The sequence below is a fragment of the Aedes aegypti genome, chromosome 3, assembly GCF_002204515.2.
Source record: "Aedes aegypti strain LVP_AGWG chromosome 3, AaegL5.0 Primary Assembly, whole genome shotgun sequence".
In the NCBI taxonomy this organism is placed as follows: Eukaryota; Metazoa; Arthropoda; class Insecta; order Diptera; family Culicidae; genus Aedes; species Aedes aegypti.
In genome coordinates, this window is record NC_035109.1 from 206,403,695 (window position 1) to 206,428,994 (window position 25,300).

The 25,300-nt window shown below is 39.0% G+C and overlaps 1 protein-coding gene across 1 annotated transcript; it reads right to left on the reverse strand.

Moving 5' to 3' along the window:
• Positions 1-9,544: 9,544 nt before the first annotated feature.
• Positions 9,545-25,300, reverse strand: LOC5564788 (probable peroxisomal membrane protein PEX13). Its single transcript, XM_001649063.2, has 4 exons — positions 24,673-25,300; positions 13,591-13,821; positions 13,313-13,518; positions 9,545-12,188 (listed from the first exon to the last, which is right to left on the reverse strand). Exons 1-4 carry the CDS (start codon positions 25,011-25,013, stop codon positions 11,887-11,889), a joined length of 1,080 nt encoding a protein of 359 aa, XP_001649113.1. The 5' UTR covers positions 25,014-25,300; the 3' UTR covers positions 9,545-11,886.

Here is a 25,300-nt window from a genome sequence, read left to right on the forward strand (position 1 = left end):
ATGCTGTAAACTCCTATAGGTATGTTACAAATTTACTTTGGATGATTAATAAAAAACGATAAAAGTATCCAGACAGAGTGGACCAAGTGCTTTTTACCATAACAGCGAAAATGACCAGCGTGCTGAGGATTGCAAGGAAATGAAACAATTCAACTGATTTATCTTTCAAAACGTTTTTTTTCTCTTATAAGCAGGTGAAATCAACTCACCTGTAAAAAATCTGAACTGCTACGGCAAATGAAATGTAATATGTTGTTAACAAAATGTTAATGAAATCTTAAATTTGTTTTACCAAATTAGGATGATAGTGCGTCTAATAATACAGAACACCTAGATATAAGAAATGAATGTAATGTTTGGAATGATACTAATAAAGAAATTAAAAAGAAAAACTGATTTATCTGATTTTTCGATATCGCATTCTTCTTCTCATCCATCAATAGAAATTTATAAGTATTACTTAATTCGATGCATTTGATTTTGATTTTTGACCATTTACCATAGATGCATCCATATCCATATCCAAATATGCATATTTGGATGGATGGTCAGAAAACACAACAATTTCTGTGCGTACAGAGCGGACCAAGTGTCAAACAGCAATAAACTGATTGATTATTACACTTTTTTTTAGTTCTATGGTGTCTGGTTGGTAAATGGCTGGGCATGGCGTACCATTGGTACCTCGCGTACCTTTTTCATCGGTACACACTGTAGGTCTCAGCGGAATAGATTTATTATTTAAAAACAAAATCATAACTTTTGAACAGCTAAACCGATTTCCAATATTTGTTTATGGAATAAAAGCTTAAGATTTCAAATTTTCAGACAAAATTGAAAAATATGAAAAAATGTACAAAAATATTATATTACCGTCAAGCTACCATTCACCGTGCATTTAAGAAAAATTTGCACTTCAAAAAATTATACAACTTTTCCAAATAATTTGAAGCGTACTAGAATACCACTACGTAGCGTGCAATTATATCATGATCCAGTGAAAAATCTAAAACTAGTGATGCATAACAAAAAAATACTCAAAAATTATCTTTGAAAATGTCATGATAAGGTCGCCTCGTACCGTTCTATGTCACCATTTACCGTGCACACTAGTGCACCATTCACCGTGCGTATAGTTTTCGTCATGATTTTATTTTGTATCTTGAAGAAACGTATTTGATGGAGCAACTATGTTGCTAGTAGTGTTCACACTAATTTTTAAGAGTATTAAAACCTTCATTTACAATAAAAACCATAAACAGTTTAAAAATTGGCTAAATAATTATTTTTTCACTAAAATCGTTATAATAGGTTTGACTGTATTGTCCAAAGCATTCCATATTCACTCAAAAACTAAATATGAAGTAGTTCAATCACGACATAGCAATAAATCTAATATTACCGAATAATTTAATGCCTTTTACCCTGATGCACGGTAATAGGAACCATATATATTGAAAAGGGTCCATTCACCGTGCATTTGGGTTTCGACTGAGACACAATAGAAAATTCAAATTTGCATAAAATCTCATTGCTCATACGATGAAATACAACTTATTCATAGTATCCACAGTAAAAACTTTTTGAAATTTTGAAAAATTTCATACTCTAACGTTAAAACTAAATATGTGAATTTTTGGCGTTTCTACTAAGAATGTTGAAAAATCTCATTATCAAACAGAATTCACATAATTTTGAATACATAAACTAGGTTTTTCAAAATGCTTTGTGACAAGAACTACTTAATTTCATTAGTTTTATCTTATTTTGCTGACAAAAGAATAATTTGTGAAAATTGTATGAATATTCTGTATGAATTTGTATATGTGCACGGTGAATGGAGGCCGCACGGTGACTGGTGACTTAACGGTACATAAAAATATATAAAAACATCAATTTATTTTAATGTAAACATATATATTTTTCAAAGTTTTATTTTTTTTTCTGGAAAGTTGAAATTTTAAGCTATAATTCCATAAAAAAGATTGAAAATCGGTTGAGCTGTTCGAAAGTTATGATTTTGTTTTTAAATAAAAAATGCGCTGAGACCTACAGTGTGTGCCGATGAAAAATGACTGATTTTTTGTTTGCAAAAAAATATATCTCAAAAACTAAAAAGCATACATCGCTGAAAATTTGACAGTAAATGTAAAAATTTCTAAACTTTTAAGAAAAAAATGAGAACAGCAATAGCCCCTTTGATCCCGAGGCCTTCAAACACACAAAAAAACGAAAATTATTGATTTTTTTTCATGTAAAAAAACATTTTTTGTGAAATTTTATATTATTCCTGAAAAGTCAAAGTCTTTAGCTTTCATTTCGTCCCAATAGATTGAAAATCGGTCGAACGGTTCAAAAGTTATAATTTTTATTTAAATAAAAATTTTGAAAAATCGCGGTTTGTCTGGTCATCCTATTTCGGAAATGGTCACCCTAATAAAAAATCCAAAAACATTTCGGATAAGAAACAAAATAGCAAATTTTCACGGAATTCGGTGACCCACTAGATCGGTTTTTCATGGAATGGCTGAACTCCTATCTCTACCTCCACGTGGTACTGACCGGGTATGAGTAACCTAAGGGAAGATCGGGTAACCAACACCGGTGGGAACTCTGGTCGTATGCTGACAGGGAAAAGGGGTTTGCTTTTGCTCTTGCTTCTGCAAACCTAGTGCGTCTGTACTTCATGTTAGGAGCGGCTTATAACAGCGTCTGTTCCCCATGTCAGGGGCAGCTGATCATCGTCCGAGTGCCATAGAAAGACTCTAAGCTAAACTGTGCACCATGGCCCTCCGAACATTTAGGGGGAATGGTCCTCCGGAAAACTTGGGGGTTGGTGTCAGGCCCTGCAAGCCAGCCGTAATAAATCAAGCAACGAATAATCAACGAGAGAATACGAACCGTGACAATCGGCGGACGTGAAGGGACTAGTGATTGGAATCACACACGCATACTCGCCGACGTGTTGAAGAACCGCGGATTCTGCATCGTAGCGTTGCAGAAAGTGTGTTTGAAGGGAACAATGGTGCGAACGTTTAGAGATAACTATACCATCTACCAGAGTTGCGGCAACACACACGAGCTGGGAACAGCTTTTATAGTGTTGGGTGATATGCAGAGCCGCGTGATCGGGTGGTGGCCAATCAATGAGATAATATGCAAGCTTGAGGCTCAAAGGCCTTTTCTTAATTTTCAGCATTATAAACGTGCACAGCTCTCACTCCGGAAGCACTGTCTTTATTGATGATAAAGACGCTTTTTACGTGCAGCTCAAACGCGAGTATGACAGCTGCTCAAGCCACGGCGTCAAAATTATCAAATTAAGTTCAGGTTGGCCAGGAGGAGGAGTTCAGATCGACGGTTGGAAAGTTCAGCGCCCACTGGCTGAAGAACGAAAACGGCTTACGACTCCATGAATATGGCCATTCGTAGCACCTGCCTTTCATACCGATACACCTAGAGATCACCACAGCAAACAGAATCACAAATCGATCACGTTCTGATTGATGGACGGCACTTATCCAACATTATCGACGTCAGGACCTATAGTGGCGCTAATATCGACTCTGACCACTATCTTATAATAGTTAAACTGCGCCCAAAATAATCATCGTCGTTAATAACGTACGGTATCGACGGACACCCCGGTATAACCTAGAGCGGCTTAAGCAATCGGATGCCGCAACTGCATACGCGCAGCACCTCGAGGCTGCATTACCGTAAGAGGGTGAGCTGGATGAAGCGCCTTTTGAGGACTGCTGGAGAGCAGCAGTCATCAGCAATGCAGCTGAGAGCAACTTCGGGTACGTAGGACGGAGTCGACGAAACGATTGGTTCGACGATGAATGTAAGCAGATTCTGGAGGAGAAGAATGCTGCGGGTGGTCATGCTGCAGCAAGGGTTCAGGCAGAACATGAAGCGTTATAGACAGAAACGGCAACAGCGCGGGTCTTTCGGGAGAAAAAAAAACGGCGTCTGGAGGACACGGAGTTCGAGGAGATGGAACAGGTGTGCCGGTCTCTAGAAACACGTAAGCTCTAGCAGAAGCTCAACGCATCCCGCAACGGCTTCGTGCTGCGACCCGAGATTTGCAGGGATAAGGATGGGAGCATTTTGACGGACGAGCGTGATGTAGTCGAAAGGTGGAAGCAGCACTTCGACGAGCACCTGAATGGCGCTGAGAGCACAGGCAATGAAGAACGGGACAACAGAGGAAATGCCTTCGTCAGTACTGCGGAGGATGGAAACCAACCAGCCCCCACTTTGAGGGAGATTAAGGATGCCATTCACCAGCTCAAGAACAGTAAAGCTGCTGGTAAGGATGTATCGGAGCTAACCTCATGAAGATGGGCCCGGAGAGGCTGGCCATTGGTGGAAAGAATCATGCCGTTTACACGAACCAATATTAATCAGAATCCACGCTCTCGAACCAACCGATTTGCTCACAGAGAACCAAAACAAAACAAATGTAAAAATAGCGTGATTGATGGATAATCAGAGTCTGCTCACAGCCGTTCTTTTTTCCGTTCATGGCTATTTTTTGTAAATAGGGTCGATGTACCAATAGTCGCATAGCTAAGAACAAAAATTCGTATAAAATCGAAAAATTACACTATCGTCATTATTTTTACATCATCTGAAAGATTTTTATCTTGGTTTTGTGGAAAAAATATAAAAACTACGAAAACTCAAATATTTCTATTTATTATCGCGTGTGCCACTATAGGAATACATGTGCCTGTAGTAGTCCTATTTCTAATTTCTGTTCCTGTAGTAGCACTAGCATCATGGCGTTGGCAAAATACTTATCAAAACCGTATTTTTACAAAACTTTTATATTTTTCCTACTAAGTGGAAATCAAAAGCTTTCGTTTGATGCAAAAAAAGTTCTTAATTCATCAATTATTTCGTAAAATAAAAATAGTTTCTATCAATAGTGCTACTATAAGAAACAATAGGTTTACTCTAGGCGCAAGAGAGCTCAAATTTTAAGCAAAACTAATTATTTCGATCATTTTTAAAACAAAATCAAGCTGTGTATCAATAGTAAAGGGTGTCCACGATGAAATTGCCACACTATGAAATGGCTCTAACTTTTTAACCGTTGGGTAGAATTTAATGAAAATTTGGATGGATTTAGTTCATAGTGCATTATTTACATCCTGCAAGTTTTAAAGTCCTGTGATAAAAACTCGCGGAAATGGAGTCGAAAGAACAGCTCGTGCGTGATAAAATCTTGCGCATTCATCACGAGAACAAGGATCTCTCGCATCGTTCCATCGCTAAAACGTTGGGAATTGCGAATTCCACGGTGTCGCAAGTGATTAAGCGGTTCGAGGAACGATTGACCACCGATCGGAAGCCCAGAAGTGAAGGAAAAAGTATTCCGTACAACACCAAACATCACAACCGCGTAGTTGGAGCCTTCAACCGAAACCCGAACGCCTCCGTTCGGGATGTGGCTAAGGACCTGCACCTAAGCCGAAGTTTTGTCCAGAAGGCTAAGGCTGGGCTTCGAACGTTCAAGGTACAAAAGGCCCCTAATCGCGACAAGAAGCAGATCAAGCCCGCCAAAACCCGTGCCAGGAAGTTGTACCTTAACATGCTGACGAAAGTTGAATGCTGCATCATGGACGACGAAACATATGTGAAGGCCGACTTCAAACAGATCCCCGGCAACCTGTTTTTCACGGCCAAGGATAAGTTCAGCGTTCCGGAGCATGTCCGCACTCAGAAGATGTCCAAATTTGCGAAATAATTCCTGGTTTGGCAAGCCATCTGCACGTGCGGGAAGCGGAGTGCACCTTTCGTGACCCAGGACACGATGAACGGATAGGTGTACATGAAAGAGGGAAGCGGCTGCTTCCTCTCCTGAAGGCCCACAACGTCCCAACAATCTTCTGGCCGGATTTGGCCTCATGCCACTACTCCTAGGACGTGCTGAAGTAGTATGCGGACAATAAGGTCGATTTCGTGCCGAAAATGTTCAACTCTCCCAACACTCCGGAGCTCCCCATCGAGAAGTACTGGGCGATTATGAAGCACCTTCTTAAACGACCTAAGGTAGTGAAGACAGTCGAGGAACTGAAGAAAGTATGGGTTTACATGCAAAAAACGGTTGATTCACAGGTTGTGCAGAATCTTATGGCCGGGGTTAAGGTCAAAGTGCGGACATTTGCGTATGGACTGTAAATAAAATACGAGTAAAATGGTAAATTGAAGTTTAATAGTTATTTTTCAATCCCTGAAAATTTGATGTCAAACGGATGAAAACTCGAATTTTGCGAATCAATTTTGTGTGTGGCAATTTCATCGTGGACACCCTTTACTTAGATAAATAGCTCCTGACATTCATGTCAAAAAATGTTTTGAAAAGATTTAGGGCAAACGCTCCCTTAGTGGAGGTAGCTCCAATAGTGGAGGTAGTGTGTTTTGGCATGTTTCGCGCTAATAAATGATTATGTGATATTTTTGTATAATGTACGATGCGAAAATGATACAAGTAATCGAATAATATTCATGAAATTTAACCGTGAAACTATTTAAAACAATTATTTTGCTTAATTTTTTTGCTCCTTTGTACCTATAGTGGTGCATCAGTACCCATAGTGGAGGGTCCCATAAGAAATCAATGGATTGCGCCACTAAAGGAACCATCCTTAAAATATACCTCCACTAAAGGAACAGTGTTCCTATTATTGGTGCAAGGCTTTTTGCAGGGAAATTTCAAATGAATCGTGATTTTTATACATTTGAATAATAGAAGGATGATATGTTAAAACCATATATTTCATGATCTTAACACCGTGTTTTAGCAGTTTTCCCTTAGGTGCACCACTAATGGTACACTTGCCCTATAGCAAAACGGCCGTAAAATGCCACTAGTGCGACTATAGGGGACTGTCCACTAAGGGAATACCGACTATAATTGAGTGGATTATGATTATAGTAGATAGATTACAAACTAATGTACGACAGTATTGATAAAATTAATCGATATATGGTGTTATTGTAGAAATAACACGGGGAATCGGATGCGTGAATGCATGTCAAAATAAAATGATGCTATATCGCCCCTTATTTGTGTTTGAGCGATCGAGAGCAAAGAAAGCAAGAACGCAATCGCACAAAAGGAACCACCGTTGCGATAGCATTACTGTTTTGCATGAACAGACTCTGTTCACCGTTTTACAGCACTGGCACCGGCTGATAGGCACAATCTGGGAAACAGAACAGCTATCGTAGGAGTGGAAGGAAGGGGTAATATGCCCCATCTACAAGAAAGGCGACAAGTTAGACTGTGAGGCCTTTCGAGCGATCACCAATCTAAATGCGGCCTACAAAGTATTATCCCAGATCATCTTCCGTTGTCTGTCACCTATAGTAAACGAGTTCGTGGGAAGTTATCAAGCCGGCTTCGTTAACGGCCGATCGACAACGGACCAGATCTTTACTGTACGGCAAATCCTCCAAAAATGTAGTGAATACCAGGTCCCAACGCATCAGCTTTTCATCGATTTCAAGGCGGCATACTATAGTATCGACCGCGCAGAGAAAATCATCGAATATTCCAGTTCGATTGGATCCCGGCGGGGACTACGACAAGGTGATGGACTTTCGTGCCTGTTGTTTAATATTGCGCTAGTAAGTGTTATGCGGAGAGCCGGGCTTAACAGCCGGGGTACGATTTTTACGAGATCCAGTGGATTTTTTTGTTTCGCGGTTGATATGAACATTGTCGGCCGAACATTTGAAAAGGTGGAAGACACCCGCCTGAAATGCGAGGCAGCAAAAGTTGGACTGGTGGTGAATGCGACCAAGAAAAAGTATATGCTAGCTGGTGGGCCGAGCGCGACAGGGCTCGCCTAGGTAGCAGTGTTACGATACACGCGGATACGTTCGAGGTGGCAATAACGTTAGCCGTGAAATACGGAGGCACATAATCAGCGGAAGTCGGGCCTACTATGGCCTTCCCAAAAAGCTGCGATAAAAAACGGGTATTGTGGCGTGAAATTCTTGATTCAGTGTTATCTGTTTAGATGTTAACTAAAAAAAATCAATGAATGTTAATTTTTCGGTGTTAAGCCTCAAATCAGGTTCTGGACTAAGGTGGTCAGCTTATCAATTTTACTCCCATTTGACAGTCGCGCTCCTCCCTTGGTGCATACACGGGCCTGTCATTTCCTTAGAAGAACTTCCTTAGAAGCTTCCAAATCAGCTGATAAGAAACGTCTTGTAAGAAGGCCTTATTCTTCTTCTTCTTCTTCCTCTTCTTGGCATTAACGTCCTCACTAGGACAGATCTGGCTTCTCAGCTTAGTGTTTTTATGAGCACTTCCACAGTTATTAACTGAGTGCTTTCTTCCTTCGTTACATAAATCGATGTTGTTCGAAGATATGTATTCAAAAAGGTCTTCGCCTCGTTTATTTATGTTGGTGCTTCCCCAAACTGTGTGATGGGAATTAGCATCGCAACCGACAATAAACTGTTTATTATTACTCTTACAAAATCTTACGAAAGCTGCCAATTCAGGAGGAGGTACTGTGTCCACATCCCCAGGAAAATATGCAGAAGCTATACAAGCTTCAGTTTTTCCCCGGGTTGTGGGAATCTCCATTTGAACTGCAACTAAATCTTTGGTGATAAATTGTGTCAATGGTACGTATTTAAGTCCCCCTTTAAGTAATAGTGCTGTGCGCGGTCTTGAACTGTGTTCATCAAAAATAATTTTACCTGTTTGCATAGGAATTCCAAGAACTTGGTTTTTATGAGCCCAAGGTTCTTGTATAAATGCTACGCTTAATTTTTCTTTCATAAACCTCTGACAGAGGATTCCAGTTGCACCCTTAGCGTGATGAAGGTTTATTTGTATACATTTTATGTTTGTATCTATTTGCATATGATTTCTATTAGAAGACATTTCAAACTCTCATAGTTAGACGTTTTTTGAATTCATCTGGTCCTTTTTGGGCCCAGTGGATTTTTGTTTGTGTTTTTGTTCAGTTTCATTATGGTTCTTACGAAGCCCAGGTGTATTTTGATCCCTTACCAGCCCATAAGCATTCTGGTTCATATGAGGCCCAGAATGATTTTGGTCTTTTAGAGTCCCAAAACTGCTCTGGTCCTTCAACGGCCCAAAGCTACTCTGTTCCTTTGACGGCCCAAAGCTGCGCTGTTCCTTCGACGGCCCAACGCTGCTCCGAGCCTTTGATAGCTCAGAGCTTCTCTGGCCAGAGATAGTCTGGTCTTTTGACGATCCAGACCTGCTATGGTCCTTTGTCGGCCCAGAAGGGTTTCGGTCCTTTGGAGGCTCAGAGAGAAACTGGCCCTCTGCAAGCCCAGTTTGATGCCCAAAAACATTGTTTTTTTGACCCTTGGTGATTGTTTACATCTGGTTGTGTCTGGTTATGATTAAGTATACATTTATATTAAGTAAGTATACAATTCAGCTTAACTGGAAACGATTATTAATTATCAACGCTCATTAAGAAACAAGTACAAGGTTTTTTCACATTATATGTATAACATGTATAACAGCAAGGTATTTTTGGTTTCATAAAGTTTTATTTTTCGTCCATTTAACCAGAGGTATCGCAAAATATAATATTACACGGAAACTGTATCACCGGCGGAGAACATTTATAGCACGAGGCGCGATAATTCCATAAATGCTAATGTTTTAACGGGTTATAATGAAAGTGTGGGATTTTTTAATGTCACAATCACAAAACGTGTGAACTATTTTTTGAAAGAAATATCAAATTTGATTAAAAAAAAAAAAAACAAATTGAAAAATAACTACAGATTCTTTATATGAATTAAAACAATAGTTTAGTCATTTTTCGAAATCATTCCCATTTTTAGTTATTTATTTCAAATCATTCCCATTTTTTAATTACAGTCATCTCTCCCTTACTCGATATTGAAGGGACCATCGAGTTAGGGAGGTATCGAATTACAGAACACAAAAACAATGCAACTGCGATCCAAGGGACCATCGAGGTAGCCATGAAAACCAACTTTTACTATGGTTCTCTAACTCGATATCGAGATACGAAATATCGAGTAAGGGAGAGATGACTGTATCACCCGTTAAAAATATGAAACTGATGCACGGCATTGAAGGAGTAGAAAGTTAAACGATAAACACTCTTGTGTAGACATTACATTGTCTGGTCGAAAAAATCGCGAAAAATCTCTTGCGCAAGAATCTTAACAGCAATAAACAATAAAGTACAAATAGTATCGACGCCAATTTTCATAAAGATCCTAGCATGGATTTTTTGTTCGTGAACAAATATAGTTAAATTAAAATCATCATAGTGATCCTACACCTTCCAACAAAAAACAGATTACTTTTAATTAACTACAAATCTAATACCTGTAAAATTTGAAATGGGCAAATCTGACCCAAACTTATAAATAAAATGTACAAGTAATTTGAATACAATTATTTTACTGGAAACGGTCATGGGTGAAACGGGCAAGATGGGACACTAAAGCAATGCATTCGCGTAACTTTTTGTTCTGTACTCATTCAATTTTGCTGATCGACAGAATTACTAGAATCATTTCTGAATGGGGTGTGAAGCCTTAAATAATATTTTGAACATTTATGGAGATTTTTGAAGAAATTGTTCTGCATGTATTTGGAAGAACTGAAGGAATAACCCCGCGATAAAATGCTGGAGAAATTCCTTGAGACAATTTTGGAGGAACTTCATGAGGAATTCCTGATAACATTTTTTTGAGAAGTTCCTGAATGAGTTCTTAATAGATGTTCTGAAAAAAATCCCTTGAGGAATTTTTGACGCAGTTCCTGTGAGAAGCCGAGCATGTTTTTTTTTAGGGTATCCCTAAAAATGCTTGACGAGGTATTGTAAGATTGGAAAACTCCCTAAACGAACTTCTCCAAAAACTCTGGAATTAACCCTTGAAGGATTGTTTTCAAACAACTCTTTTTGGTTGTTTTGGGAGATCTTCAAGAGTAATAACTAAAATAAATATTGGAAAAATTCCTAGGAAAATACTGGAGAAGTCTCTGGAGAAAAAATAGAGTTATTTTTTAGGAAATTACTGGTGGTGGTAGCATTGGAGTGCTAAAGGAGTTTTTGGAGCAAATCCTGAATAAATTCCTCTAAATCGCTGGAGGAATTTCTGAACGAATTCCTGGGAGCATTGGTGGATGAATGTATAGAGGAATGATGGAGCATTCCCCGGAAGTATTTCAGTAGAAACCACTTGAAGAATTTCCCAAAATTCATCCTTGAGAAATTTCTGAAGAGCTTGTGGATTATCGCGTAAGAGTCCGCGAAGGTTTTTCTAGGATCTCTAGAATTTTTCACCAGGATAGACTGTAAAATTGATTGACTTTAGAGACTGTTCAGGATAAAAAAAGAGGCTTCAGAGAAATTTGAGAGACTTGTATTAAAATATTGATCAAGTCTTTAGGAAGAGACCTGCTACCAGTCCAGAAGAAATCATTAGGAAGGAACATTAAAGTCTGTAGGGACAATATGAGCGATCCCGCTATGGATGAGCTTTCTCAAACTTGGTATAATAACTCTAATCTTTAATCAGCATAATTGTACTATTTATTTATATATCAACCATTGAACGGCTGACAGATTTAAAGCAATCTTTGAAACTTGACATATTCATTAAATTGTCTCATTCGTTAATAATGAATGTCTCGAAAACAAAAATAATTATAAAAAGACTAACATTTAAACAGGTTTTACTCAAATGTCCAGAACCAACAGTGACCCATCACGATTCCCGTTCAACCCATTCTAAACTTTAGGTAGCCAACTCCCCTTGACTAATTTCAACTTGAATAACCGACATCAGCCCTCAACCCGAAAATTGGCGTCGTCTCTCAAACATTTAGGCTTCGGTTTCTGACTGACCTGTTTCGTTGGAATGTAATTTTACATCGTTCGTTACTTGTTGCTGAGGTTGCTGTTTCGACCCTTGCACATAATTCACCGGAATCAAGCCGGACACCGTGTTGTCCACCGAAGCCAGCACCCAGCCAGTGTTAAGTAAGTTTTGCTCTACCTGGACCGATTTGGGGGCAATGAGTACAGGCTGACCTGCCCGAATGGTAAGCTCGTTTGCACTTGACGCATCAAAGTTATAGATGGCAACAGCTTCCAGGGCGCCGTTCCAGTTCCGAGGATTTTTAGCTAGAAGTATACGAGAATAGTAGGCTTGATTACATGAATTATTCTACAACTGCGTTCTCGTGCAAATTTGGCTCGGGATCCGTTCACTGTTGGCTCGCGTTCAGTTCAAAATGCATCACTGTCTACAAGGGAAACAACATTTGACACAATGGACATTTGGCATAACTATTGAAAACAAATAATCGTTTGACATAAAATCTAACAGAATATCTTTTGTGCAATACTATGTTTTTTCGAATAGCCCATTTCTCCGAAAGTTTAGTAAAGAATGATCAAATATCTTCTTCTTTTGATTGCTTATCGTTATTTATAGATCACTCTGTCACTAAAATCTTTTCTTTAACGTTTTGAACTACGTAACTACCGAGATCTCATTAATAAAGATAATAATAATAATATTACCTACGTAACTTTTTGGGGAAACGGGTTTTTTTGTGGAAGTGGCATTCAGGCAAAAGTAGCACAATGTGAGCGACTTATACAAAGTTTGTCATACAAAAAACGTTACAGTAGGCAAAGAAGAACAACTAACAGGATTCCCAACCAGCACATCATGTGTTAGGCAACACTATCATTCTAATTGAGTAAAACTAGAGTTAGATTATGTTAACAGTTTTTTTACAGGGGAATTTATTTCACCTGCTTGTAAGAGAAAAAACGCTTTCAATTAACTTTAATCTAACTCAACATAAATATATCACGCATTTATCGTTGCAATAGAAGATCGCAAAGATTTTTTTAATTATTGATAATTTTATTCGACATTTGTTCCAATGTTTTATATTCTAAAACTTCTGAGATATAGTACTGTATGGTGTAGGGAGGGGGCTTCAGAATCATTTTCACAATTTTATTTTGAATCATCTGCACAGCTTTTTTTGGTATTACCATAGCTAGTCCATATTGGTACAGCATACAACATGGCTGGCCTGAAAATTTGTTTGAAGATCAAAAGTTTGCTATGTTCATAAGTGGATAAAGGCGTTTTATACATTTGTTACATTTGCTTGAAAGTTAAATTTGTATCTAGCATGAGTCCTAGATACGTTGCCAGACTAGCACCAAAATAAACCACGGATCTTATTTCATCTATTTTTTACTGCCCTACAACCCGAATAAGTTACCTGCAACTTGGGTTTCACTGTTTCCACCGAACAACTTCATCAGCAGATACGGCGCCGACATGATGAATCCTAGAAACAGCACCACCGGCATTGAGGATCCCTTCTTCTGAGCAGGTGCTAGTTTGTCAGCTTCTGCTGCTTTGAATGCTTCTTTGAAACTGGCAGTCGAAGGGTCGGTTCTCGTTATTCTGAACCAGTATAGAATTCTGAAAGGAAAAATATTCAAAGTTAGGCTTTGATTTTATTCTACATGAAAACTTTTTTTTTTTGTTACATACTTCCGATAAGCCCATATAATCCACCGGAATAGGGCAAAGGAGGTCCAAAACTGGGCAAAAACGCCTCGCAAATGAGCAAAGTTTGCTGCCACTCCAAGGACCGCTCTGAACGAACTTGTCAAGGCGAAAAATGTGGAATCCAACATTGCAGCTATGTTCCCAATTGCTCCAACCAGGGATTCAATATTCTGGAATGCTGGCCTGGAACTTTCCTCTGCGAGTTGGATAAATCTGGAAAGAAAGTGTTTCATGTATTGTTAATAGCAAAACTATAAACATGACTAAGCAGGGCGGGTAGCAAAAACTGATCTCAAAATAGTTATTTTAGTGACCATTTCAAAAAAATAGTGAGAAAAAACATGCAAGTCGAGTACTATCGACAACCCAATTGGGAAATTTTTACTATCCCCTAAATTGTCGATGTCACGGCGATTCTATAACATTCCCCAGAAAACCGTTCCCCCGAAAACCATTCCCCAGAATTCCGATCCCCAGAATGAACCATTCCCCAGAAAATCGTTCCCCAGAATGTAACATTCCCCAGAATTCCATTCCCTAGAATGCACCATTCCCCAGAAAGCCATCCATTTGAATATCCATTTTTTTTTTCTTTTTTTAATTATTGCTTTGCGTGAGTCACTTATGTGGGGGCGCAGATTGCCGTAGCGGTAAACGCGCAGCTATTCAGCAAGACCAAGATGAGGGTCGTGGGTTCGAATCCCACCGGTCGAGGATCTTTTCGGGTTGGAAATTTTCTCGACTTCCCAGGGCATAGAGTATCTTCGTACCTGCCACACGATATACGCATGCAAAAATGGTCATTGGCATAGTAAGCTCTCAGTTAATAACTGTGGAAGTGCTCATAAGAACACTAAGCTGAGAAACAGGCTCTGTCCCAGTGGGGACGTATCGCTAGAAAAGAGGAAGAAGAGTCACTTATGTGACAGGCTAAGGTCTGATGTGACAAAGCAAATATGTAGGCAGGAGGGTTAGGGACATAATGAACACACGGGGCGAAATGGACACCCCCTTACTCTCTGGGAATATGCATATTTCAGCAAAACTTTATAAACTGTACGAAATCTGTTTTGACGGTATAAAATTTGTCCTCTGAAATTCTACTATATTTTTTTTCTCAGCTTCAAATTAGTTTATAAGCAAAGCAGAGGAAGCGGTGGATTTATTTTAGAGCAAAGAAACATATTTCCATTCTATGTAAAATAATCATTTACCTAGTTGTCCAATATGCCCCTAATCCCCCTATTCATGAGTATTTTGCATATTATTATAATACAACCTTCTTTTAATACATTCCCATAAAATATACAGACTATATGTTTATTTTTGCATATATAGTGATGCACCCTTCTTTCAGTATTATCTCATTAATGATATAGGCAAAATATATCGATGGAGAGCCTATAGCAAAAGGTCACTTGGCATAAAATAATTTGGTATAAAGCCATTTGCCATCCAGCCATACTTATGCTCCTTCTTTTCAAAAAGGATGTTCTTCATGTCATGCCAAATGGTCATTGGCCAAATGACCATTATATCAAATGGTCCTTGATCATTTAATCACTCATGCCAAATGCCTTCTTGCCATTTGGTATCCTTACGGAAAATTTTGTCTATATCGTCAACAGGATAAGACTGAAAGAAGGGTGTATCACTATTTTGTGCAAAATTAAACAAGTCATTTGTAATTTAGACTTGACGCAAAGAAGGGCGTATCATTTTATGGTGCAGAATAGTAAGTTTTTATTCTGCCGAGTTTACGTAATCATTATAACGGAAACGTATAATATGATACTACGAACGTCTTTATTCTAATCGGTGTAGCTCTAAAAAGTAAGAGATGATGCGCCTTCTTAAAACATTGATGAAAAGCTGCATACATCACTACATTTGATAAAAATTGGACATACATGTGAAATTATACATTTGGAATCTACTATACCGAAAGAAGGGTGTAGCTCTATTTTGTGCAGAGTAGTGATGAGTTGTATATTCTTTTAAATAAATATTGGATATTGTGTTTCCCCATAGACTGATCTATCAGTTTTCATAAGTGCCAATAAAAGTGAAACTACTGTGATAGTTCATTGCAAATGAAATTTGAATTATGCGTAAAGTGTTCATAATTAGCAGCACCAATGCTAATCTTCTCATGTACCATCAGTGCACCAGTATGTTGTTCCAGTCCACTCATGTTCCTGTAGCCCGCTCACGAGTTTCAAAAGTAAGGTAATTTGAGTAAATACGCAAAAGATTGTCCACAGTATAATTCAATTTGTCGATTTAAATCGTCTAGTGGCTATAGTTTCCATATTTATTTTGTTTAAACTTCTTTTTTCGGTGTGAGCGGGCTACTGGTACATGAGCAGATACTGGTGCACTGATGGTACTTGTAAACAACTTTGTATGGAGTTTAATTTTCAAGTTTTTTAAATAGATTATTTCAAAGCTTTAAAGTAGGTATATAATTTTCTGGGGAATGGTCCATTCTGGGGATTGGTTTTCTGGGGAATGGTTCATTCTGGGGAGTGAAATTCTGGGGAATGGTACATTCTGGGGAATGAGATTCTGGGGAATGGAATTCTGGGGAATGGGTTTCGGGGGAATGGTTTTCTGGGGAATGTTATAGAATCGTCACGGCAGCTGCAAACGTGCATATCACGAGCATGCGTAGGTGTGAAACTGAATCACGAAGAAGTGTTACGTATTCATGCTACTACTGTGCTCAGAATGCCAGGAAAAGTTCACCTCTGGACAAAACCTGAAGCTGCTATCACAGTCTTTCCTCCTAGTGCTATGATTGCGATTGGTGAAATCAAACATAATATTATTGTCAGTAACAGCAGTAGCAAAAAACAGTGCTACAGAAATTGAAAATAAATTAACTGCGTTTATTGACACACCCCCAGCGTTCACCAGCGCGCTTGAAAAGGCAGCCAATTTGGCGGCAGCAGCAGCAGTAAAAGCAGTGCCAAAGGCTCATACTGACTTACTACCAAATTATGTGAATGTGGTCAAAAACGACTTGGAGTCACTAACCAAGTCAGCTGTTATTACACAGTAGCCGAAATAACAGCATCAGCTGAAAAACACAACACTATCAGGGAGTCACCTCAACTAATTTCTCTTTACAACGAAATATTGGAAGAGGTCAAATCCGTGTCGGCTGCTGTATCCAATATCGACAGCAGTACGGAAAAAAGCTCAACACTAGTGAACAAGACATTGGCGGAAGAGTTAGCTGAGAATCTCCCTGAAAATTAGTGATCCTTTATAGAGAGAAGAGCGGAAGTAAAATGGAATGATTAGGCAACAGACTAGCAGTGCTGATTTTGCTCGGCGTCGAGAATAATATTGTAACACGGCCATGACTTCCTCATTGCTATAAAGTGTATTTGGTTTCGTTATAGATCTTTGAGCTACATATCAAAACTAATAAACAGCCAAAAAAAATCAAAAACTAAAAATCGCATTGACAAAAATTCAAAAATTAAAACATTTCATTTGTTTGCTCCATGCAAAATTACTTTTACCGAAATTATTTCAAGCGGATTACATTACTCCTCAAGAAAAGTTCAAAACAAACATAACGTATGTTCGTTTGGCTCACACTTTGACAGCTCTCGCTGCTCGATTGGCTCACACTTTGACAAAAATGTCAGCTTCCGCGAATCTCTCTTATAAAAGATTTTTACTAAAAATGACCCCTCTGCTCTGGCTTTTACAATCTCCCCCAGGTAAAGCTGAAGTCAAAGGAAGTTGCTTTAGGGTTTAGGCATTCCAACGCAGTTGCCTGGAAATGCTTTCCAGGTGGGGAAAGCAAATGCAGTTGAAGAAACTGCTTCAGCTAAAAAAACACAGGAAAGAGGCATCAACATAATAAACAATAATATCAACAATATACCCTCGGATGCCGAACGATTGAAAAATAACCTTCTGAATATACCTTTGTCGGCTGCTTGGGCACGTCAGGAGTTAATCATCAATATTAACCTCCTTTTCCCGAGCAGCCTAGATAGCCGCGTAGTGTCGGTAGCGGTTGTTCCAACTGGCTAATTGACACTACGGACTGCCTGTTCCGGTGGTAAAATTTCACCTCACAGGTGACCCCTAATTTATGGTGTAATGCGTGCCGTGCCTAGGAATGAATGGTTAGGGGTGTCCTAAATAAAACCTAACCGCTAACGGAGCCTGTGGAGTACCAGGACGCCCTCTGCAGTATTGTGCCCTTCCTGTGCTACCCGGAGCAATGGGGCAGGTGACCTTGTATTTCTCCGAGATAATCGGCTGCTCTTCTTCGTTCTTTAGCCTGAGGCTAAATAAGGGTGGAATTATGATTATGTTACTAATTAATTTAAATTATCACCTATATCGCAGACAGACGTTTAAGCAGGAACAAATTTATTCAAAATTCCTGTGTAAATTCTACCGTGGTGTCACCTAGGGAGCAAATTGCTGCAGTACAGTGACAGTTCGTAAAAGCACGTGGCTTCATCTTCTCGCTTACCACCCAGTCCACCACCCACTGAACAAAAATATCAAAACAATCACTTTAAAAATGATTCACACAATTGTGATATTTTCACGCCAATTTATTTTACATGAGTTACGATCATTCAAGGGTGTTATACTAGCATGAATCTGTGAGTAAATTAAATGCCAACTTGTGGTAAAAATTACAATGGATTTAATTAACTTTTACATGAGAAATTAAAATCAAAAGGGAACATCACCCACCCAGCGCGAAAAAAAGGTGCATAGTTTTTAGCGTTGAGCACGTGGACTGTGGGAGCGGTTGTGTGTCATGATGTCAACGAAATGTGATCAGGATGGTGGCGGGACGCATACGCCACTAACGCCATCTGTTAGCTTATTGCCACTTGGCGATTTGTGGCGGCCATGTTTTTACACAAGTGGCTGAGTCTAACTTGAACGTCTGTCTGCGCCTATATGGTTTCGCATTATGCGTTGTACACAGTGTATTCTGTGATTTTTCGCCTTTAGCGACTCTTAATAAATACCGATCTGTTTTCTTCGCTGCTGGTCTTTTTCGTGCTGAGATTGCAAAAAGCTTAATCCTGTCTAGTTTGGGTAGTGGCTACGGTTAGGTTAGTTTAGATCAATCTTCAATCTTCAGTATAAAAGAACAGCAACGATTAATCTTTGCCGACTCATGCAAAGTGGTACAGCCCAAGTGGCGCTAGTTCAAGAACCCTACTTTCGTAGAGGGAACTTCTCTCTAGGTAACCTTGTGGACCCAGTTTTTGCTGCTTTCAGCAAACTTGGAATGGCAAACTCGCGCTCCATGCCCCGCGCATGCGTGCTCGTTAGTAAAGCAATCGTTGCTACACTTATTTCTGAGGTAACTACCAGAGATATATGTGCTGTCACAATCGATGTTTCTATTGGTGACCTCAACAGGAAATACGTCTATTGCTCGGTATATTTACCTAATGATGTACCGTCAACGTACCAGTATCCGCTCATGTTCCAGTAGCCAGCTCACGAGTTCAAAAAGTAAGGTAATTTGAGTAAATACACAAAAAATGTCCACAGTATGATTCTATTCGTCGATTTGAATTGTATAGCAGCTAAAGTTTTCAAATTTTCGTTGTGTAAACTTATCTTTTTTCAGTGTGAGCGGGCTACTGGAACATGAGCGGAAACTGGTGCACTGATGGTACCATCCCCAACGGATAACTTCAAACGAGTAGAAGTACACTGCGTAACAAAAGGCCTTCCGCTGATTGTGGGCAGTGATGCCAATGCTCATCACATCATCTGGGGCAGCTCTGATATCAATTTGAGAGGCTTAAGTCTAATAGAAAAGAAGTGTTCGATTGACAAAGTGGTCATAACACTCTGCTCGAATAGTATCAGATGAGGAATCATTATCTGATCATCGCTACATCATCTTTGAACATTCAAATGTAACTGCGCAGACTTTGCGTTTTAGAAATCCCCGGTCTACAAACTGGGAACTCTATATTGAATTGGTTGCAACCAAATTTCATGGATATTCTCCGTCCATTGAAAATCCAAGTGATTTGGATGATGCCGTTGATACGACAACATCATACATTATGGAAGCTTTTGAAGAAGCATGTCCTCTGCGGTCTGTGTAGACTACAAGAGGGACCCCGTGGTGGAATTCCGATCTGACTAGACTCAGGAAACAATGTAGAAGGAGTTGGAACAGACGTCGTTCAGCTGGATCTGAGTCGTTCAATTTGGATCGCAAGGCTTACAAGAAGGCTCTTTGTTCTGCTGAACGATACGGCTGGAAAAGCCTTTGTACAAATGTTTCCAGTTTGAGTGAAGTCAGTCGGCTAAACAAAATCCTTGCAAAATCCAAGGATTTCCAAGGGAACGAAATTCGCTTACCTAATGGTGACTTTACTTCTTCTGATGAAGAAGTTTTAGAATGTTTATTCAATACACACTTCCCCGGATGTGTGGACATAGCATCTACGGATGAACCAAATGTCTTTTCATGTAGTTACGAGTCTCTGGCCTCGGCCCGCATTATCGTAACTAGGGTAATTCGCTAATTGTTGAACGCTACCCAAATGTTGAACGATCTGTAGAAACCATGTTAAAACAGGAAATTGAACCATTTTCAAACAGTTTCAATAAATTATACAGTTTATTTTGTAAGTTAGCTGTACTATTGGACACAATAAATTTAATTAGCACATTAATTTCTGAAACGAAATATTTATTGAAAATTTTTATCGGTAGGTGGAACGAAAATTTCAATTCTCTTAAAAAATAACTTAAGCTGGAGCTGCTATGAAATAAGCTGTGTGGTAAAACATACTACGTATATTGGGTTAAGCACCTATTCACGATATCAGTAGAAGTCTACTTTGGTTATTTTCTAAACATCCGTACAATTTACTCGTACCTTTTAATTACAAAAAATAATTTTCAATTGCACTTTCGTTTCACGTACATTTTCCATTTGTTGAACACTAGCATAACATGAAAGTCTTGACTTCATCAACAGTATTGCCAGATTTTTTTTTTATTTTGGTACCAAACACCTATATTGAAATGAAATATTGCATTACACAATATAGTATTGTTTATTGCTTTAAATATCTGTTGAATAATTATCATAAAAAATCCTATAATAGTGTCAGTTGCAATAGTGAAAAACGCGATTCAGTAAAGTATAATTAATTGCACCTGGCTTTATTCTGATTCTTTTTTCGAATTTCACTATCTTCACTATGGCATCAATGCCATCACCGTTTGTTTGTTTACATCATGATTGAAATTACGCATCGGCTGCCGATTTATCCGGAGTATAACCATTAGCGTAACTTGAACTCCCTTAACCCTCTAATACCCAAATTTTTATTTTCGATTTAAGTATTATTTTTCGTTATCTAAAATCGTTCTAAACACGTTTTGGGCAATTATTTATTTTTATTTTCAAATTTTTAAATTTTGGTTTTTGATTTTCATAATTTTTATTTTTGAACATCCCTAGCTTTTTTCATTTTTTCTTGAAGCCTTTTCTAGTTGTTGATTTTTGGCAATAATAAAAATTTAAATTTTTACGGTGCTTTTAAAAACATTAAATTTTAAATTTTTTTCCGGAGCGTATTTTATTTTCCGTGTAACTAACGGAAAAACAGGTTTGAAATTATATTAATACCTCCAGGCTCTTTTTTTGTGATAGGTTGATCGTAGATAAATATAAAAGGTACGATTTTTATATTACACGTTAAATGAACCCCAGGCATTTGTAGGTTATATAAGAATGCATTTTTTCAAACAATTTTTAAAAATACAAATAAGTTTCAAAAGTCATAAAAAAACTTTTCTTATATGTGTGTTATGAGTCAAGGTATAAGCCAAAAATAAAATCATTTTGATTTCCGAGCTACGAACAAATACACAAAATTCTAAAGTGTACCCCGTCTGAAGGCGGGGTTGGGTATTAGAGGGTTAAGTAAAGTGTATACCTAGCATGAGAGTTGAAATTTTCTAGGGGGGGCTTGAACTTTTCTAGGGGGTTCTAAGCCCCCCAAGCCCCCCCGTATTTACGCCAATGAGTATAACCTCAATCTCGCGGTTGATGGTGTAATGTCGAAAATAATGTACATTAGGAGAAGCCGCTAAAGTCTATGGAGTGCCGAAGGGGACGATTCACTTCCGTTTCAGCCCAGAGTGGTCAGGGAAAGTGCTTCGCGGACCTAACCCTGCCTTCACAACCGACGAGGAGCGCGAACTTACAAATTGAATGAATGCGGGAGTAAAACGGTCAACATTTAGCGACAATCGTTCAACATTAGAATAAGATGGATTATGTACGTGTTCAACAATTGGGTATAGAACTATCTTTTTAAATATATATTTTTTCAATTAAAAATGGACATTACAGTGCCAAAAATGTAACAGAAATAATGTTAACAATCGTTTACGGTGTTGAATGCTTTTTTAGCAATCTTTCTATTAGAATTTCCATGAAAATCAAATAACAAAAAAAAACGTCTATCTTAACCGTTCAACATTTGGCGATTTACCCTACTGAATCGATTCAATGGACACTTAATAGTTTTGCTCCTTTCACACACTCTTTTACACAAAGTTGTATACAATATCGAGAAAGCATTCGCTCAGAAGCAATCCTGCTTGGGTGTTTTCATGGATATTGAGGGTGCTTCGATAACGTGTCTTTCGATGCCATATTGGAAGCCGCACGAAACCATGGGCTACCTACAATAATTACCAATTGGATTCATCAAATGCTCAAAACCCGATATCTCTTCTCGTAATTGCGTCAAGCAGCGAGTTGAGTGTTTGCGGTTGTCTCCAAGGGGGAGTCTTGTCACCACTTTTGTGGAATCTCGTAACAGATACGCTATTGAGGCAACTCAATAATTGCGGTTTTCCAACTTAGGGATTTTCCGACGACTCTCTAGCATTGATAGTTGGTATGTGCATAAGCACCCTATTCGACCTGATGCAATAAGTGCTCTTCAGGTAGTCGAGAGTTGGTGTCGCCGATATGGCCTTTCGGTTAATCCGAATAAAACATCTATAATAGATTATTATTTATTTATTCACAGAAGAGACGATCGATGAAGAGAAATCGATCATGCGACTTACGCCCTTATTCTAGCACACGCTTGTATTGTTCTTTTTACGGAAAGACGAAACCGCGATGGAATTCGACCTTTACGTCTTTTTGGCTCTGAGATTAATGTAACTGATCAGATTAAGTATGTCGGAGTCGTTCTGGATTCTAAACTTTCTTGGACACCTCACATTGATTCCAGAGTCAAAAAAGCTTGCATGGCCTTCGGTCAATGCCGGCGAACCATTGGTAAAACTTGGGCCCTCAAACCCAAGTATATCAAATGGATTTACACAACAGTTGTTCGACCAATATTGACATATGGATGTCTTGTTTGGAGGCAAAAGGGCGAAGTGAGAACAACCCAATCAAAATTGGGCCATCTCCAAAAGATGTGCTTGATGGCGCTGTCTGGTCTGGTTCGCTACAACTCCCACAGCAGTACTTGAGGCCATTTTCGACGTTGCGCCACTACACATATATCTTAAACAAGAAGCACTTTCTTGCTCTTTACCGTTTATGGGTACTGGATCTGCTGGAGGAAAAACCAGTGAATCGTAGATCTACTCACACTTCTTGTTTCCACTTTCGGTGAATTGGGACAAAATTGTCCCTGCTTCAAGTGATCTCACAATTGCTCGTCACTTTCCTTACAGGACATTTACCACACAATTCCCTTCACGGAAAGAGGCTGATGAGCTAGCTCGCAATGGAGCATCGCATGACTTCATTGGCCATGAGCCGGCTATTCCCATTTCGAAGTGCTGGGTGAAGCTTCAGATAAATTCTTGGGCGGCAACTCAGCACAAGCAATATTGGAATAGTTTGGAGTCATGTCGTCAAACAAAATTGTACATTACTGAGCCATCTCGAAGGGTGGCTACGTATTTAACAAATCTGTCAAAGCAGAATGACAGTCTCTTGGTCAGAGCGTCAAAATCAATAAAATTTACTGGAAAATGTGTTCACTGTTCTCCAACCGAAACATTGTGAACACATTTTCATCAGCATCAAAATTCATCCCTGTGGAATCAAGGCGGTTTGCGAGGGCTGTATGGAAGAAAATATGCCACGAAAACCGTTCCCCGAGATGGCCAAAAAAAATCGAAAGCGATCATGGATCTCGTGCATATGCGGACCGATGAACACGAAGACTCCAGGGGTCGTAAATATGTTGTAACTTTTATCGACGACCACAGCCGCTATTCGTGCATTTATTTCTTGCGCAACAAATCGGAAACTGTTGATTGTTTCGATCACTACGTGCGACTGATGAAGACGCAAGTATCAAACGCATGGAGGAGCTGCGCAAGGATTTTGGCATACAACAGCAATTCACGACTGTCTATACTGCCCATAAACGCATAATTGTCCCATGTGAATAGGAATCCAGCAAACATGGGACTGACATGCGTTTATGAGCAGTATACATCCCCAAGGGTGTAAATGCAAATTTTAAACTAATCTTTCAAAATCTAAATAGGGTTTGCCAGTATGGGTCTATACTTTCAGAATCTGAATATTGAATTTTCTTTACATTCGATGTCTTCGAAAATGTTGCACTGTAAAATGTTTCATTTCCTAATATTTTTGACGCAGTAGAGAAAATTCAAAAATTGTATTTCGTGAAAATGAATTGCTTTCAAAATTTATGCGATCTAATTTGTTTGCATCACTTGCAAAGTTGATTATCCCGTATAGGTTTAAAGATAAATCCATTTTCAGAGGTTTCCTTTTCTCTTTCTCTTCATTTTTGAAAAAAAAAACTCCGATATTCCAATAATGTGACTAAAATTTATATGATTTCAGAAGCAGATACTGAATCTGCGCGAAGTGAACATCAACTTTCCAGTTTGAGCCAAATCCTCAAAATTTTCGTGGTCGTAACACCCCTGAACTCTGTAGTTGATTGTTGAAAAAAAAAGACACACTAACAGCCCTGTAGCCCATTGCACAGATTGAACATATTTTACCTGTGTTCCGGGTAAACGTTTGCCCCCATTCCGTAACCGCTTCCTCCATACATTCCGCCACCGTAACCGCCGCCATAGCCGAAGCCGCCTCCGTAGCTTCCGTATCCCCCTCCGAAGCCGGAATATCCGTAAGAAGGCATCCCAAAACGACTTCCGAATCCTCCTCCGTAAGTTCCTCCAAATCCAACTCCGGATTGCTGCTGAAGTGGCCTCGGGGGCAATGGGGGAGGTTGGCTGGAAGTGGTCACTACGCCCGCCGGAGTATTTAAACTGTACTGGCCGCCGAACACTCGCGGCTCACTTAGGACGGGATTGCGGAAGTTGGTTGGCTGCATCGTCATGCAGAACTATTCACAAAAACTTGTTTCAATGAAAGACTTCCTGAAGGACTTTCAGGCTCTCGAAAGATATTCTCCAAGTTTGATATTTAACACTTGTGTCACCTGTAACACTACTTTACATATTGCAGATGATGTGATGTAACTAGTTATTCAACAAATTCTGCGCAAACTGTAAAAAACAGCGATATTTTATGGAAATTACAAAATTATTGTCCCAAAAAAGACGATTCTATTTACTATTTTGGGATCGGACTTTGGTCAGCTTGTGATGACATTTACAGGTACAG